The 12266-nt window shown below is 37.2% G+C and overlaps 1 protein-coding gene and 1 long non-coding RNA gene across 5 annotated transcripts in view; one reads left to right on the plus strand and one right to left on the minus strand.

The window, feature by feature from the left end:
* The window catches only part of SLC32A1 (solute carrier family 32 member 1), a 43652-nt gene that overhangs the window by 6634 nt on the left and 24752 nt on the right, over positions 1–12266 (plus strand). For all 3 annotated transcript variants that reach the window (XM_040330456.1, XM_040330457.1, XM_040330455.1), the window contains one exon: positions 1–520. This exon is cut by the window's left edge. In XM_040330456.1, the coding sequence (XP_040186390.1) occupies positions 152–520 (369 nt within the window). In that variant the 5' untranslated portion in view covers positions 1–151. The remainder of the gene's footprint in view (positions 521–12266) is intronic.
* LOC120918733 lies at positions 9082–10166 on the minus strand. 2 transcript variants are annotated; one of them, XR_005744471.1, is made up of 4 exons: positions 10140–10166; positions 9742–9841; positions 9373–9570; positions 9082–9115 (listed from the first exon to the last, which is right to left on the minus strand). It is a non-coding gene; the product is annotated as an uncharacterized LOC120918733 (long non-coding RNA). The 2 variants fall into 2 exon arrangements; XR_005744470.1 differs by lacking the exon at positions 10140–10166 and having other exon boundaries at positions 9742–10102.

Genomic DNA, 12266 nt, shown 5'->3' on the forward strand with positions numbered 1-12266 from the left:
TTGCAGAAGGTGTCATGCTGAAGGAAGCTCGGGGGTGGAGAAGAGCCAGTCTGAACAAGTGGAGGTAACAGTCTTCATCCAGGAGCCAGCTGCACAACCTAGAGGAAGTCTACCTGATTCTTGTGGGGAGAGAGGATCTTGACAAGCCAACATGGCTACCTTGATCAGGAGCAAACTGTCCAATGTGGCCACCTCGGTATCCAACAAGTCCCAGGCCAAGGTTAGTGGGATGTTTGCCAGGATGGGCTTCCAGGCGGCCACTGATGAAGAGGCTCTTGGCTTTGCCCGCTGTGATGACCTGGACATGGATCACAGGCAAGGTCTTCAGATGGACATCCTAAAGACCGAGGTCCCTACAGGCGATGCCCCTGCAGAGGGGGACACCCACTACCAAAGAGATGGCAATGGACCCCCTACATCTGACTCTAAAGATGAAGGGATATGCTCAGAATTAGGTGGAGCTGGAAAGCCTAAAATAACAGCTTGGGAGGCCGGATGGAATGTCACCAACGCCATCCAGGTAAGACCTTCTTCTTCTGTATATAGTCCTCAAGTCACCAGACATAATCCCCAGCACCCCATTGTCCTTGTGTTGGTCACTTATCACCCTCTCCATTGTCCTTTCCATAGTCAGATGTCACAGTCTGTTGAGGGCATTTGCCAAGGTCAACATTTTTTGTCCCTTGGGAAACCTTTTAGGCTTACCAAAGTACAGTGTGGACCTTCTTTCCTTATAAAACAACCTACCCTAGGGTAATTTACAACACCTAGTAAATATTTCAATCCTCTAGGTGGGCATTAACCCTTAAAGGTCCTTCAAGAGCTTTGGTTGCTTCTAAATGTTGACATCTCTCTTGCAGCTGCAATGTTCGTTATGAGAGGGTAGACTATATAGGGTATGGAAATACATATATATAGGGTATAGAAATATATATATATAGGGTATAGAAATATATATATATATATATATATATATATATATATATATATATAGGGTATAGAAATACATATATATAGGGTATATATATATATATATATATATATATATATATATGGTATAGAAATACATATATATAGGGTATAGGATATATATATATATATATATATATATATATATATATATAGTATATATAGTATATATAGTATAGATATACATATATACAGGGTATAGAAATATATATATATAGGGTATAGAAATACATATATATATATATATATATATATATATAAATATATATATATATATATATAGGGTGTGTATATATATATATATATATATATATATATATATATATATATATATATATACATACACCCTATATACATATATATGTATTTCTATACCCTATATATATATTTTTTATTTTCTATACCCTATATATATGTATTTCTATACCCTATATATATGTATTTCTATACCCTATATATATATATATATATTTCTATACTATATATATATATATATACATATATATATATATATATATATATATATATATATATATATATATATATATATATATATATATATATGACAGTATCGGTGTCTATGATTTATTTATTTTTATCAGGTCTAATCTAGTTCAGTCTTATATACTTGGCTGTTGAATGGGGTTCCTGAAAATGTAGACATCGAGTTTTATTTTTTTTACATTGGCCATCCTTTTTTATATACATATATATATATATATATATATATATATATATATATATATATATATATATAGTATAGAAAAAACGATATATATATATACACATATATATATATATATATATATATATATATATATATATATATATATATATATATATATATATATATATATATATATAGATAGATAGATTATTATATTATAAATATAATATATATTATAAATTAAATAGCATCTACTACTTTGCATGCTCTTTGTCAGAAACACTGATCCATGTCATCATTAAAATATGTTTTTGTATATTTATCATACCCCTCCCATAACATCAAATATCTAAAAAAAATTCTAGAAAAAAAAAAAAAGACATTGAAAATCATTTTGAATAAAACAAGATCATCATACAAATTAAAAATAATTTAAATTGTGCTGATATTATGAACGAAAATAACAAATAAATAGCAAAAAAAAAAATGGAAAATCGATTGAGTTGGAATTTATGATATGTATGGGTTTCTATTGGATGCTGTTTTATTTGGTATTCGGTGTACGAACTCGCTGTTGTCCTTGAGAAGGATTTAGTAGCTGCGTATACAGTTAGAATAAAAAAAATTCTCATGGTGGAAATAAAAACGAAGTTTATTTAGTAAAGAATTTTTCTTTAACGAATTAATAAGAAAAACACGTTGTTCTGTCTTGCTTTACTATCATACATGTAAATAATCTATCTATCTATCTATCTATCTATCTATCTATCTATCTATCTATCTATCTATCTATCTATCTATCTATCTATCTATCTATCTATCTATCTATCTTCTTATCTCTCTCTCTATCCATCCTTTTACCTATCTTTTCCCGAATCTCTTGTATTTATGTATTATGTATCGAAACATTCTTTGGTAATGAATAGTTGCAACAATCACTTCAATTAATGGATACAAATGTTAAACAACACAAATGTCGGTAAGATAATAGAACTGTGCCACTTATACTGCAAGACTCACACTATTTTGAAGCAAAACTAATCTGAATTTTTGCAATCAGATAAGTCTGATTTAGTTATGCTGCCTATTGATTAGGCGATCAGTTTCTATGTATTGCCCTTCTAGCTCATTATTTAAATGAAATCCTCAATAGACAGGGAAGATGGGCACTGGTAAAAGATGGCAGTCCAATGCTGCGTGCCTGTACAAACTGATTATCTGTGCGTTTTTTGCTGTGGAGATGAGCGCCCCCGAGTGGAATGATTGGGGATTGCAAGTTGCAAAAGAGGAGGCCCTACAGCACTGAGATGGGACCAAAAGGCCAGCTGCCATTTTTTTCCTTGTAAATTGGACTATAGATTGCATTATCTTTATTTCTATCTATGTTTACAAGAAAAGATGGGAAAATCATTTCTAACAGTCATACCATTCATTTACTAAAACAAGAGAATGCAAAATCTGGTGAAGCTGTGCATGGTAGTCAATCAGCTTCTAACTTTAGCTTGTTCAATTAAGATTTGACAATAAAATCTGGAAGCTGATTGGTTTCTATCCACAGCTGCACCAGATTTTGCACTCTCCAGTTTTAGTAAATCAACCCCAATGTATCATAGAGGATTCCTACCCTTTTATGGTGTATTTATAGTTTTAAGAAAAATTCCAGCTGCACAATTGGTGCAAATTCTTTTTTTTTTGGTTAATGTTTACAGTAAAGTATTTGAAAGGATGCATCAACCAATTCCTGTTTTATATAACTAAAAATGTATGTATATTTTTTCTGATCTTACTGTGCTAGCATGCAGTTGGACTGCTATTGGTTTCTACATTTTGCTCGTTATCATTACTCTGCTTACTTTAATGATGCTGTGTGTGTCCTAATTTAAGACTGAGTATACAAGGTGAACATTTTTAGTTATATAAAACAGGAATTGTTTGATGCATCCTTTCAAATACTTCACTGTAAACATAAAAAAAAAAAAAAAAAAAAAAAAAAGAATTTGCACCAATGGTCCTAAAATTGTGCAGCTGGAATTATTCTTAAAACTATAAATACACCATAAGGGTAGGAATTCTCTATGATACATTGGGGTTGATTTACAAAAACTGGAGAGTGCAAAATCTGGTGATGCTCTGCATAGAAACCAATCAGCTTCCAGGTTTCATTGTCAAAGCTTAATTGATCAAGCTGAAGTTAGAAGCTGATTGGTTGCTATGCAGAGCTGCACCAGATTCTGAGAGCTCCAGTTTTAGTAAATCTACCCCATAGTGACTGCATGGTAGCTATTAAAATGTTTTTCATTTGTGCATATTGCTACATATTACATTTGGGGCTTGTTCACGCCACAATGCATTTTATAATGCATAGTAATGCACTGTATATGTGTGATGATGTGTGTCACCATTTATTGTAATGTGCCTCCAATGCACATACAGTATAGTGCACTGCAATGCAATGCACAGATGTAAATAATCTGTGCATTGGGTTTTGATAAACAGAACAGGAACCATTTTTTTTCTTTCTTTCTTTCTTTCTTTCTTTCTTTCTTTCTTTCTTTCTTTCTTTCTTTCTTTCTTTCTTTCTTTCTTTCTTTCTTTCTTTCTTTCTTTCTTTCTTTCTTTCTTTCTTTCTTTCTTTCTTCTGAATGAGCAAGCTAATGAAATAGCCTCAATGCATGAAAATGTGTGTGTTGAAGTGCACAGTGGTGTGGCATCATTGGGCCCTTACTACTGCATAAGCTTTATGTTTGTGCTCAGGGAATATGGCAAACATTTTTTTACATTGGCCATCCTTTTTTATTTATTTTTAGCTAAGAAAGTGACTAATTATCTATATATAGGACAGTATTGGTTGCTATATATACATTGGGCATAAGGATGGCCAATTAAAAAAATGAATAAAATAAATAATTGAGAATTATTTAATGCCCCCTCTTTTTTTAGCTTAAAAAAAGTGACTAATTACCTATATATGGGACAGTATTGGTGTCTATATATTTTTTTTTTATCAGGTCTAATCTAGTTCTGTCTTATATACTTGGCTGTTGAATGGGGTTCCAGAAAATGTAGACATCATATTTTTTTTTTTTACATTGGCCATCCTTTTTTATTTATTTTTAGCTAAGAAAGTGACTAATTATCTATATATAGGACAGTATTGGTTGCTATATATACATTGGGCATAAGGATGGCCAATTAAAAAAATGAATAAAAGAAATAATTGAGAATTATTTAATGCCCCCTCTTTTTTTTAGCTTAAAAAAGTTTTTATCAGGTCTAATCTAGTTCTGTCTTATATACTTGGCTGTTGAATGGGGTTCCAGAAAATGTAGACATCATTTTTTTTTTTTTTACATTGGCCATCTTCTTTTTCTCTTTAACTAAAAAAGTGACCAATTATCTATATATAGGACAGTATTGGTGTCTATATATAAATTGGCCATAAGTATGACCAATGTAAAAAAATAAATAAAAAAAAAGTAATTGACAATTTTTAATGCCTTTTTTTTTAGCTAAAGAAGTGACTAATTATCTATATGACTGTATTGGTGTCTATGATTTCTTTTTCTTTTTTATTTTTTTTTATCAGGTTTAATCTAGTTCAGTCTTTTTTGGCTGTTCAATGAGGTTCCTGAAAGTGTAGACATCAAGCTTTTTTTTTTTTACATTGGACATTCTTTTTTTTTTTTTAGCTAAGAAAGTGACAGTGCATGAAAATGTGTGTGGTAAGGTGCACAGTGGTGTGGCATCATTGGGCCCTTACTACTGCATAAGCGTTATGTTTGTGCTCAGGGAATATGGCAGCATGAGACAATTATTTAATGCCCTTTTTTTTTTTTTTTTGGCCAGCCTTTTTTTTTTTGCAAAAAATTTACTAATTGTCTATATATGGGATAGTATTGGTGCCTATGATTTCTTTTTTTTTTTTTAATCAGGTCTAATCTAGTTCAGTCTTATATACTTGGCTGTTGAATGGGGTTCCTGAAAATGTAGACATCAAGCTCATGTAATGAGTGACGTTGTGTCACAGCAAGTTCTATATATATATATATATATATATAGATAGATAGATATATATCTATAGATATATATATATATATATATATATATATATATATATATATATATATATATATATATATTTATATATATATAGATAGATAGATATATAGATCTGGATATATATATATATATATATATATATATATATATATATATATATATATATATATATATTTACCTTTAGTCCTTTTATATCACAGATTGGACACTGCAAACCTCTGTATTTGTTGATGGATTTACTATAAAAAAAATCCTAGCTATGTTCTTTACAGATTGTATCCCACAGCTGCTATGTGTTATGTAGCTGTATTACTAATATATATTGCTATACTTAAAGCAAACTACGTCAGATGTGATGTCACTTCCTCACCAGACATTTGGGGTTTTACCATGGGTGATGAATAGAAAAAAAAAAAGAAAGAAAGAAAACATAATAATAATATATATAGATATATATCTATATATATATCTACATATATCTATATATAATGTATACACACACATATGTAATTATATAGCACTGAGGCCTTTTGCAAGAGCCCCAAATCATCTACATCAGTGCCTTCCATTAAAGGAACTTGCATTCTGATGTCCCTACCACAAGCATGCCCTCAGAAGCCTACACCCAGTAGGAATAATCTGGGAAGAAGCCAATTTAATTATCAGTATGCTTTTGGGCTGGAAACTGGAATACCCTGAGGAAACCCATGCAAACATATGGAGGGCATACAGCGTCCATGCAGAAATATATATAACCTAACCAGTTAGTAATCGTTCTGCCTCCCAAATGTAAAAACTATAAATTAGTAAATTGATAGCAAGAAAAAAAAAAAAAAAAAAAAAAAAGCATACTTCTTTTTTAATTAAACATATCTCACCTGTCCTCACTGGAGAAAACTGGAAGAGGAAGGAACATTGTAATATTTGAATTTGTCGGCTTCTGATTTGCATCCCATTTTACTACTACAGCTCCAAGTATCTAAGGAACCTTTGTAGAGAAACAGGGCCCTGGTTAATATAAGCCACTTACATACTCTGGTTAGCACTTGCTGGTGCATTTATCTAAGGCTGCACTTTGAAAGACATGTACAGCAAACAAATACATTTTATGTTTTTTTTTTTTTAATCCAATAAAACTTTCAATTGAAATCAGCTAAATACATTGCAGGACTCTCTGCAATGTCTATGGAGTGTGTCTATGGGAATGTTTGACCATTCTTCAAGAAGCGCATTTGTGAGGTCCGGCACAGAGTAGGCCCAATCCTCTGAGCAGGGACGTGCAGTCAGGAATGGCACGTGCCATGAGCACAGAAAAAAAGATAGACTTTGAGGGTCGTAGCTTGGCGACCAAGGGGTATGTAGCTGAAGTCCAACCCCACCACTGGTCAAAATTTTGGGCTACTATCCTCTATGGTTCCGGCGATATGGGGCTCCTTGCGCAGCCTGACCGAAGCTAAATACAAAGCAGTTATTTTAAATACAAGCTGGCACACTCTGTTTGCAGCAGACTGAGAGGATGAGCTCACAGTGCCTCTCACTTTTTGTCAGAGGCACTGAGCTCAATGGACAACTTGGAGTATTGGACCAATGGTAAAGTACCATTGGCCCAAGTTGTCCAATAAAAATGCTGCAGTGGAGGTTGGCCTCTCACTGCAGTGTCATAGAAGGGGGTGTGTCTAAAAGACACATACTCCCTTCCAGCCCAGCCCTCTTTACTAGAAGAAAAAACATGTGTTTATGTGTATAAGATTTACCCACAATCCCATGTTTTTCTCACTTAGTTAAGAAGAGGGAGAATGAGAATCTGTTGCTGCTAAAAAGGTACTGCTATAATAAATCTAAATCATATATTTATATGCAATATCTTATAAGATAATCATTTATTATTTATCTATTTACTATGAAATTACTCTTTGGAAGTTATAACTTCAAACTTCAGTAATTTGTCCGTTAAAGGGTCACTAAAGGAACATTTTTTTTTTGGTGAAATGACTGTTTACAGGGTATAGAGACATAAACGTTAACTGATTCCTTTTAAAAATGATTACAAATAGATAAAAATCAAACATATAATGTGCCTGCAGTTTCAGTTTCACTTTTAAACTGGTTTCATGTTCCTGTGAACTAGAGAGACACACAGAACAAAAACAAACAAATCCAAGGCAGTGTTTTGTTTTTAAAATGAATCTGATTGGTTCTGTTAAGTTTTAGACACACAGTAATGACAGCTTAGACCACAGTGAAAAGCTCCCAGTACTGTGGTTATAAGGAGCCAGACAAGCAGGAAGTGTGGAGATCACAGCAGAATTACAGCAACTTCAAAGCAAAAATGAACAATGAGGACATGAAACCAGGACTGCAGTAAGGTAAAGGAAGCTATTTAGCTAAAAAAAAAAATTCCTTTAGTGATCCTTTTTTAAGCCACCTGCTTGAGTACAGATTTAGAGAATATAGTAAAAATATAATAATGATTTGTATATTACTTACTCTTTGCCACCCAGGCCAATCATATTTTCTTTGCTAGAAAATTACTCAGAACCCCCAAATATTATATATATTGTTTTAGCAGACACCCTTTAATAGTCTTTCCTTCCAGCTTTGGGTCATTAGAACTCACAGAACTGGGCTCTCTGTAGACACATCCTCCATAGGTACACCTAGTCTTCAAACTACGGCCCTCCAGTTGTTCAGTTGTTCAGGAACTACAATTCCCATCATGCCTAGTCATATCTGTGAGTGTCAGTGTGGTACAATGCCTCATGGGATGTGTAGTTCTACAACAGCTGGAGAGCCGTAGTTTGAGGATCCCTGCTTTAAACCCAAACACATATGCATTACACAGGTTCTGAGGCTAATTTAATGCAGATAAGGCACCAAGCGAGTTTAATTTCCACCCTTATCAGCCACAGAAGCCGTGTAATCAATATCTGTTTGGTTTTAAAGGGATGAGGTGACATTCCTAGGTACAATATAAGTGGATTGACAGAGCATAAACATTAATTAAATAAGGATTGACTGTCAGCTTTCAAGTCCCTCTATGAAAGAGGATATATGGGGGTTTCCTTATACAGGAAAAATATGGGGACTCTTGTTAAAGCATCGACAGTAAATTTCTGTAGAAATATGTGGGCCTGGTCAAACCTCAATCATGAGAGCCACAACATCGATATGAATATCAAAAATATTTATTTTGTAAAAAGGTTTTCTTTATAAAAAGACATAGAAAAAGAAAAAAAGAAAAAAGCAAAAATATTGTACATTGAATACTATAGAATGCATACTAGACAAATTCCAGACTATCAAGTAAAATGATACTTCAAGTGCATATAGATGCAGGTGATCTTCATTTCATCCCACATGTAACGGTTCTACTAGTTTCGCCCAAGGGGGCTTCGTCAGGAACCAATGGGGGGCAGTAGTCTGAGCAAACAAAGAGTATATCAATGAACAGGAACATATAAATCATAATATATACAAAAAGTCACATAAATTGATTATATCGGTACATACAAATGTGTCTGGTTGACCATAGAGTTTAATATAATCATCGTCTATTATAGAACATAAAGATAATGTATTTTATTTAAATAAACGAAAGTCGAGTTAATGGAGTATCTGTGGTAGCTGTGGACTTTAACGAAAGAAATATAAATAATAATTATAAAGAATATATTTACCTGTAAAAGTGGACTAAAAAAACCTGAATGATTGGCCGTGATTGGCTCAAAGTCCCAGATGGAGAATCCCAGATAGATGGAAGGAGGGATGGGAAAAAGAGGAAATGATCCTCTTAAGCATGCGGGTAGGAACGCCGTGCAATGCACAGAGCCTGGATGCAAGCCTATAGAGGAAGAGGAGCCGGAGGCAAGCAGGTACTGTAGGTACAGAATAAAAATATTAAGAATATTGGAAAATTAACAAGTAAAAAAGGAAAAAGAAAAAGAAAAAAGAAAAAAAAGAAGAAAAAAGGTAACCAGAAAGGGAGAAAGATTGCGATGAACAGACAACTGTAGAGAGATATGTGTAAAAGAATTAATGATTATTACCTGATTAAAATGATGATAGAAAAAATGGGAAGATTGATGATGAGGTAGTCTCAGAAGAGATGGATATAATTCATCCCAAGAGATTTCTGTCAATACTATACTGCACAAAATAGGAAGTCATTCACTACATCATCAGATTGTATAATGACAGATTAGTTTGAAAATTAATTATTAAAACTGCAAACGACAGCAGTAATAAAGATAATGTTAATATAAATATAAACGCCTATATAGGCTGCAAAGTATCAAACGAATCTAAATTAATTAGAAGAATGTAGCATTTTTTGTGTAATAATTCAACTTTATAGTTGTTATACCTATCATAGTAATAGGGGTATAGCATGAAAAGAGAATGAAAATACTAATCTAATTAAAAGGAATAATGGTAATGGTTTTACCTGATTCTAGTTGCAATAATAACTGCCCGACAACCGTCCCAGGACCCTCTGGGAAAATAGCCTCTCTCGGGGAACTCTTTGCCCTACCTAAAAAGCCTTTTGCAAACCGCCCTCACCCCCTAGCTGTATCAGGAACTTGTACTCACCGAGGCCGAGATGCTGAGGACGGCTCACCTTTGCGACCCTGCGCAGTCCACTCTCTGGAGTTGAGACAGAGGATGGAAGGCACAAGGAGGCACCGGTGCCGGAAGTAGGTAGATGGACTTGGTGCGTCTGACGGTAGCTGAGCAGGCGTAGAAGACTGGACAACAACTGGAGATCAGGCAGCTACTGGCAGGAGGTCCAGAAGAATCAAGCAGGAGACAAAGACAAGTCCGGGTCACAGGCCGTGGGTCAAGGGCTGGAGAAGGCAGAGAAAGTCCGTAGGTGTCATGAAATACCTCAGCCACCAGATGGCGCTAGCGGCACATCGGCGCGCGCGGGGCACACGCAATCGCGGCAACGGCGCGCACGGGCACGCGCACCGGCGGCAACGGCGCGCACGGGCACGCGCACCGGCGGCAACGGCGCACGGGCACGTGCAAACGGCAATTCGGCGCCAAAACAAGGTACTTAAGGCGTCCTGGGAGTCTGGCCCCTTGCTGTCCGGTCTGAAGTGTTTCCTGAACCTGCCAGTACCTGTTACCCCTGCTTGAATCCTAATCCTGATACCCGGCTTGTTCCTGTTGATCCTGTCTTCCGCCTGCCCTGACCTTTTGGCTTGCTCCGACCATCCCTCTGCCTCATCCCTGGTACTCTGCCGCCCGCCTGTTACTGACCCGGCTTGACGACCCCTCTACCATCCTGACCTCCCTGCGCCTGATCGGCTGGTCCAGCTTCTCTCCGGCTTCTGGGACTTGCACTGTCTTCTGGGACTTGTTGCTGCTTGATCTTCCAGACCTCTTCCCATCGGTCTGCTACTTGCCAGGCTGCACCTGCCTTCCAGAGACTCCATCAGATCCTGCAGAAGCGACCAACAGCCCCTGCATCAGCGTCTCTCCAGGCGCTTGTGCGACTCTGCATTTCCGTTCCCCCTGTCTACTCTATCAGGGGTCCCGGAATCAGAGGAGTAACGGCTGCCACTTCCTGCACGTCGGGCTCACCCTCTGAGGTACGTGACAGTACCGGACAGCCATGTCCGAGCCCGCGCAGGGAGTGGATCCTATGCAGGAACTTTGCCGCCATCTTGAGGGACTGACCCAGGCCGTCCGAACCTTACAAGAAGGCTACACGCGTTTGGAGAATCGTGTCCAGGCTCTATCTACTCCCACCACCGCTGCAGCGGCTTCTGGGGCATCTGCTTCCCCATCCGTGATCATGCTACCGCCCGAACCCAAAGTCCCTATGCCCGAGAGGTTCGCGGGTGAACGTAGTAGATACCGGGCCTTCCGCAATGCTTGCGAACTGTACTTTGCTCTGCAGCCACGGACCTTTTCGTTAGAAGCCACTAAAGTGGGTTTCGCCATCTCACTGCTGTCTGGCGAACCGCAAGCTTGGGCCCATCGCCTCCTGGAAAACAAAGATCCATCACTTGACAATGTTACTACCTTTTTCCAAGCCATGTCTCTGCTGTATGAGGACCCTCACCAGGCCGCCTCCGCGGAGGCCGCTTTGCACGCCCTGCAACAGGGTCGCAGACCAGCAGAGGACTATGTGTCCGAGTTTCGCAGATGGAGCTCAGACACAACCTGGAATGACTCGGCCCTCTGCTACCAATTCCGCCTTGGTCTTTCTGAGCCACTGAAGGACGAACTGGCCCGGGTAGGAGTTCCAGGGACCCTGGAGGCATTAATTAACCTGACCATCCAGATCGATCGGCGCCTGAGGGAGCGCCGAACGGAAAGGACCACTACCCCATCTCGTCCGGTCTGGATGCTGCCACGGGTGCCTCCCGTTTCCAGTATAGTTCCTCCGGTTCCTTCAGCCTCATCTATTCCTGACACCTCAGAGCCCATGCAGTTGGGTCTCCTCCGTCCTTCCCTGACGCCCGAAGAACGACAACGCCGCAGGGTCAACAACTTATGCCTGTATTGCGGAGAGGCCGGGCACTACGTGAGGACCTGTCCTGCCAAACTTCGTAAGTGTCTG

The sequence above is a fragment of the Rana temporaria genome, chromosome 12 (genome assembly GCF_905171775.1).
Source record: "Rana temporaria chromosome 12, aRanTem1.1, whole genome shotgun sequence".
NCBI lineage: Eukaryota > Metazoa > Chordata > Amphibia > Anura > Ranidae > Rana > Rana temporaria.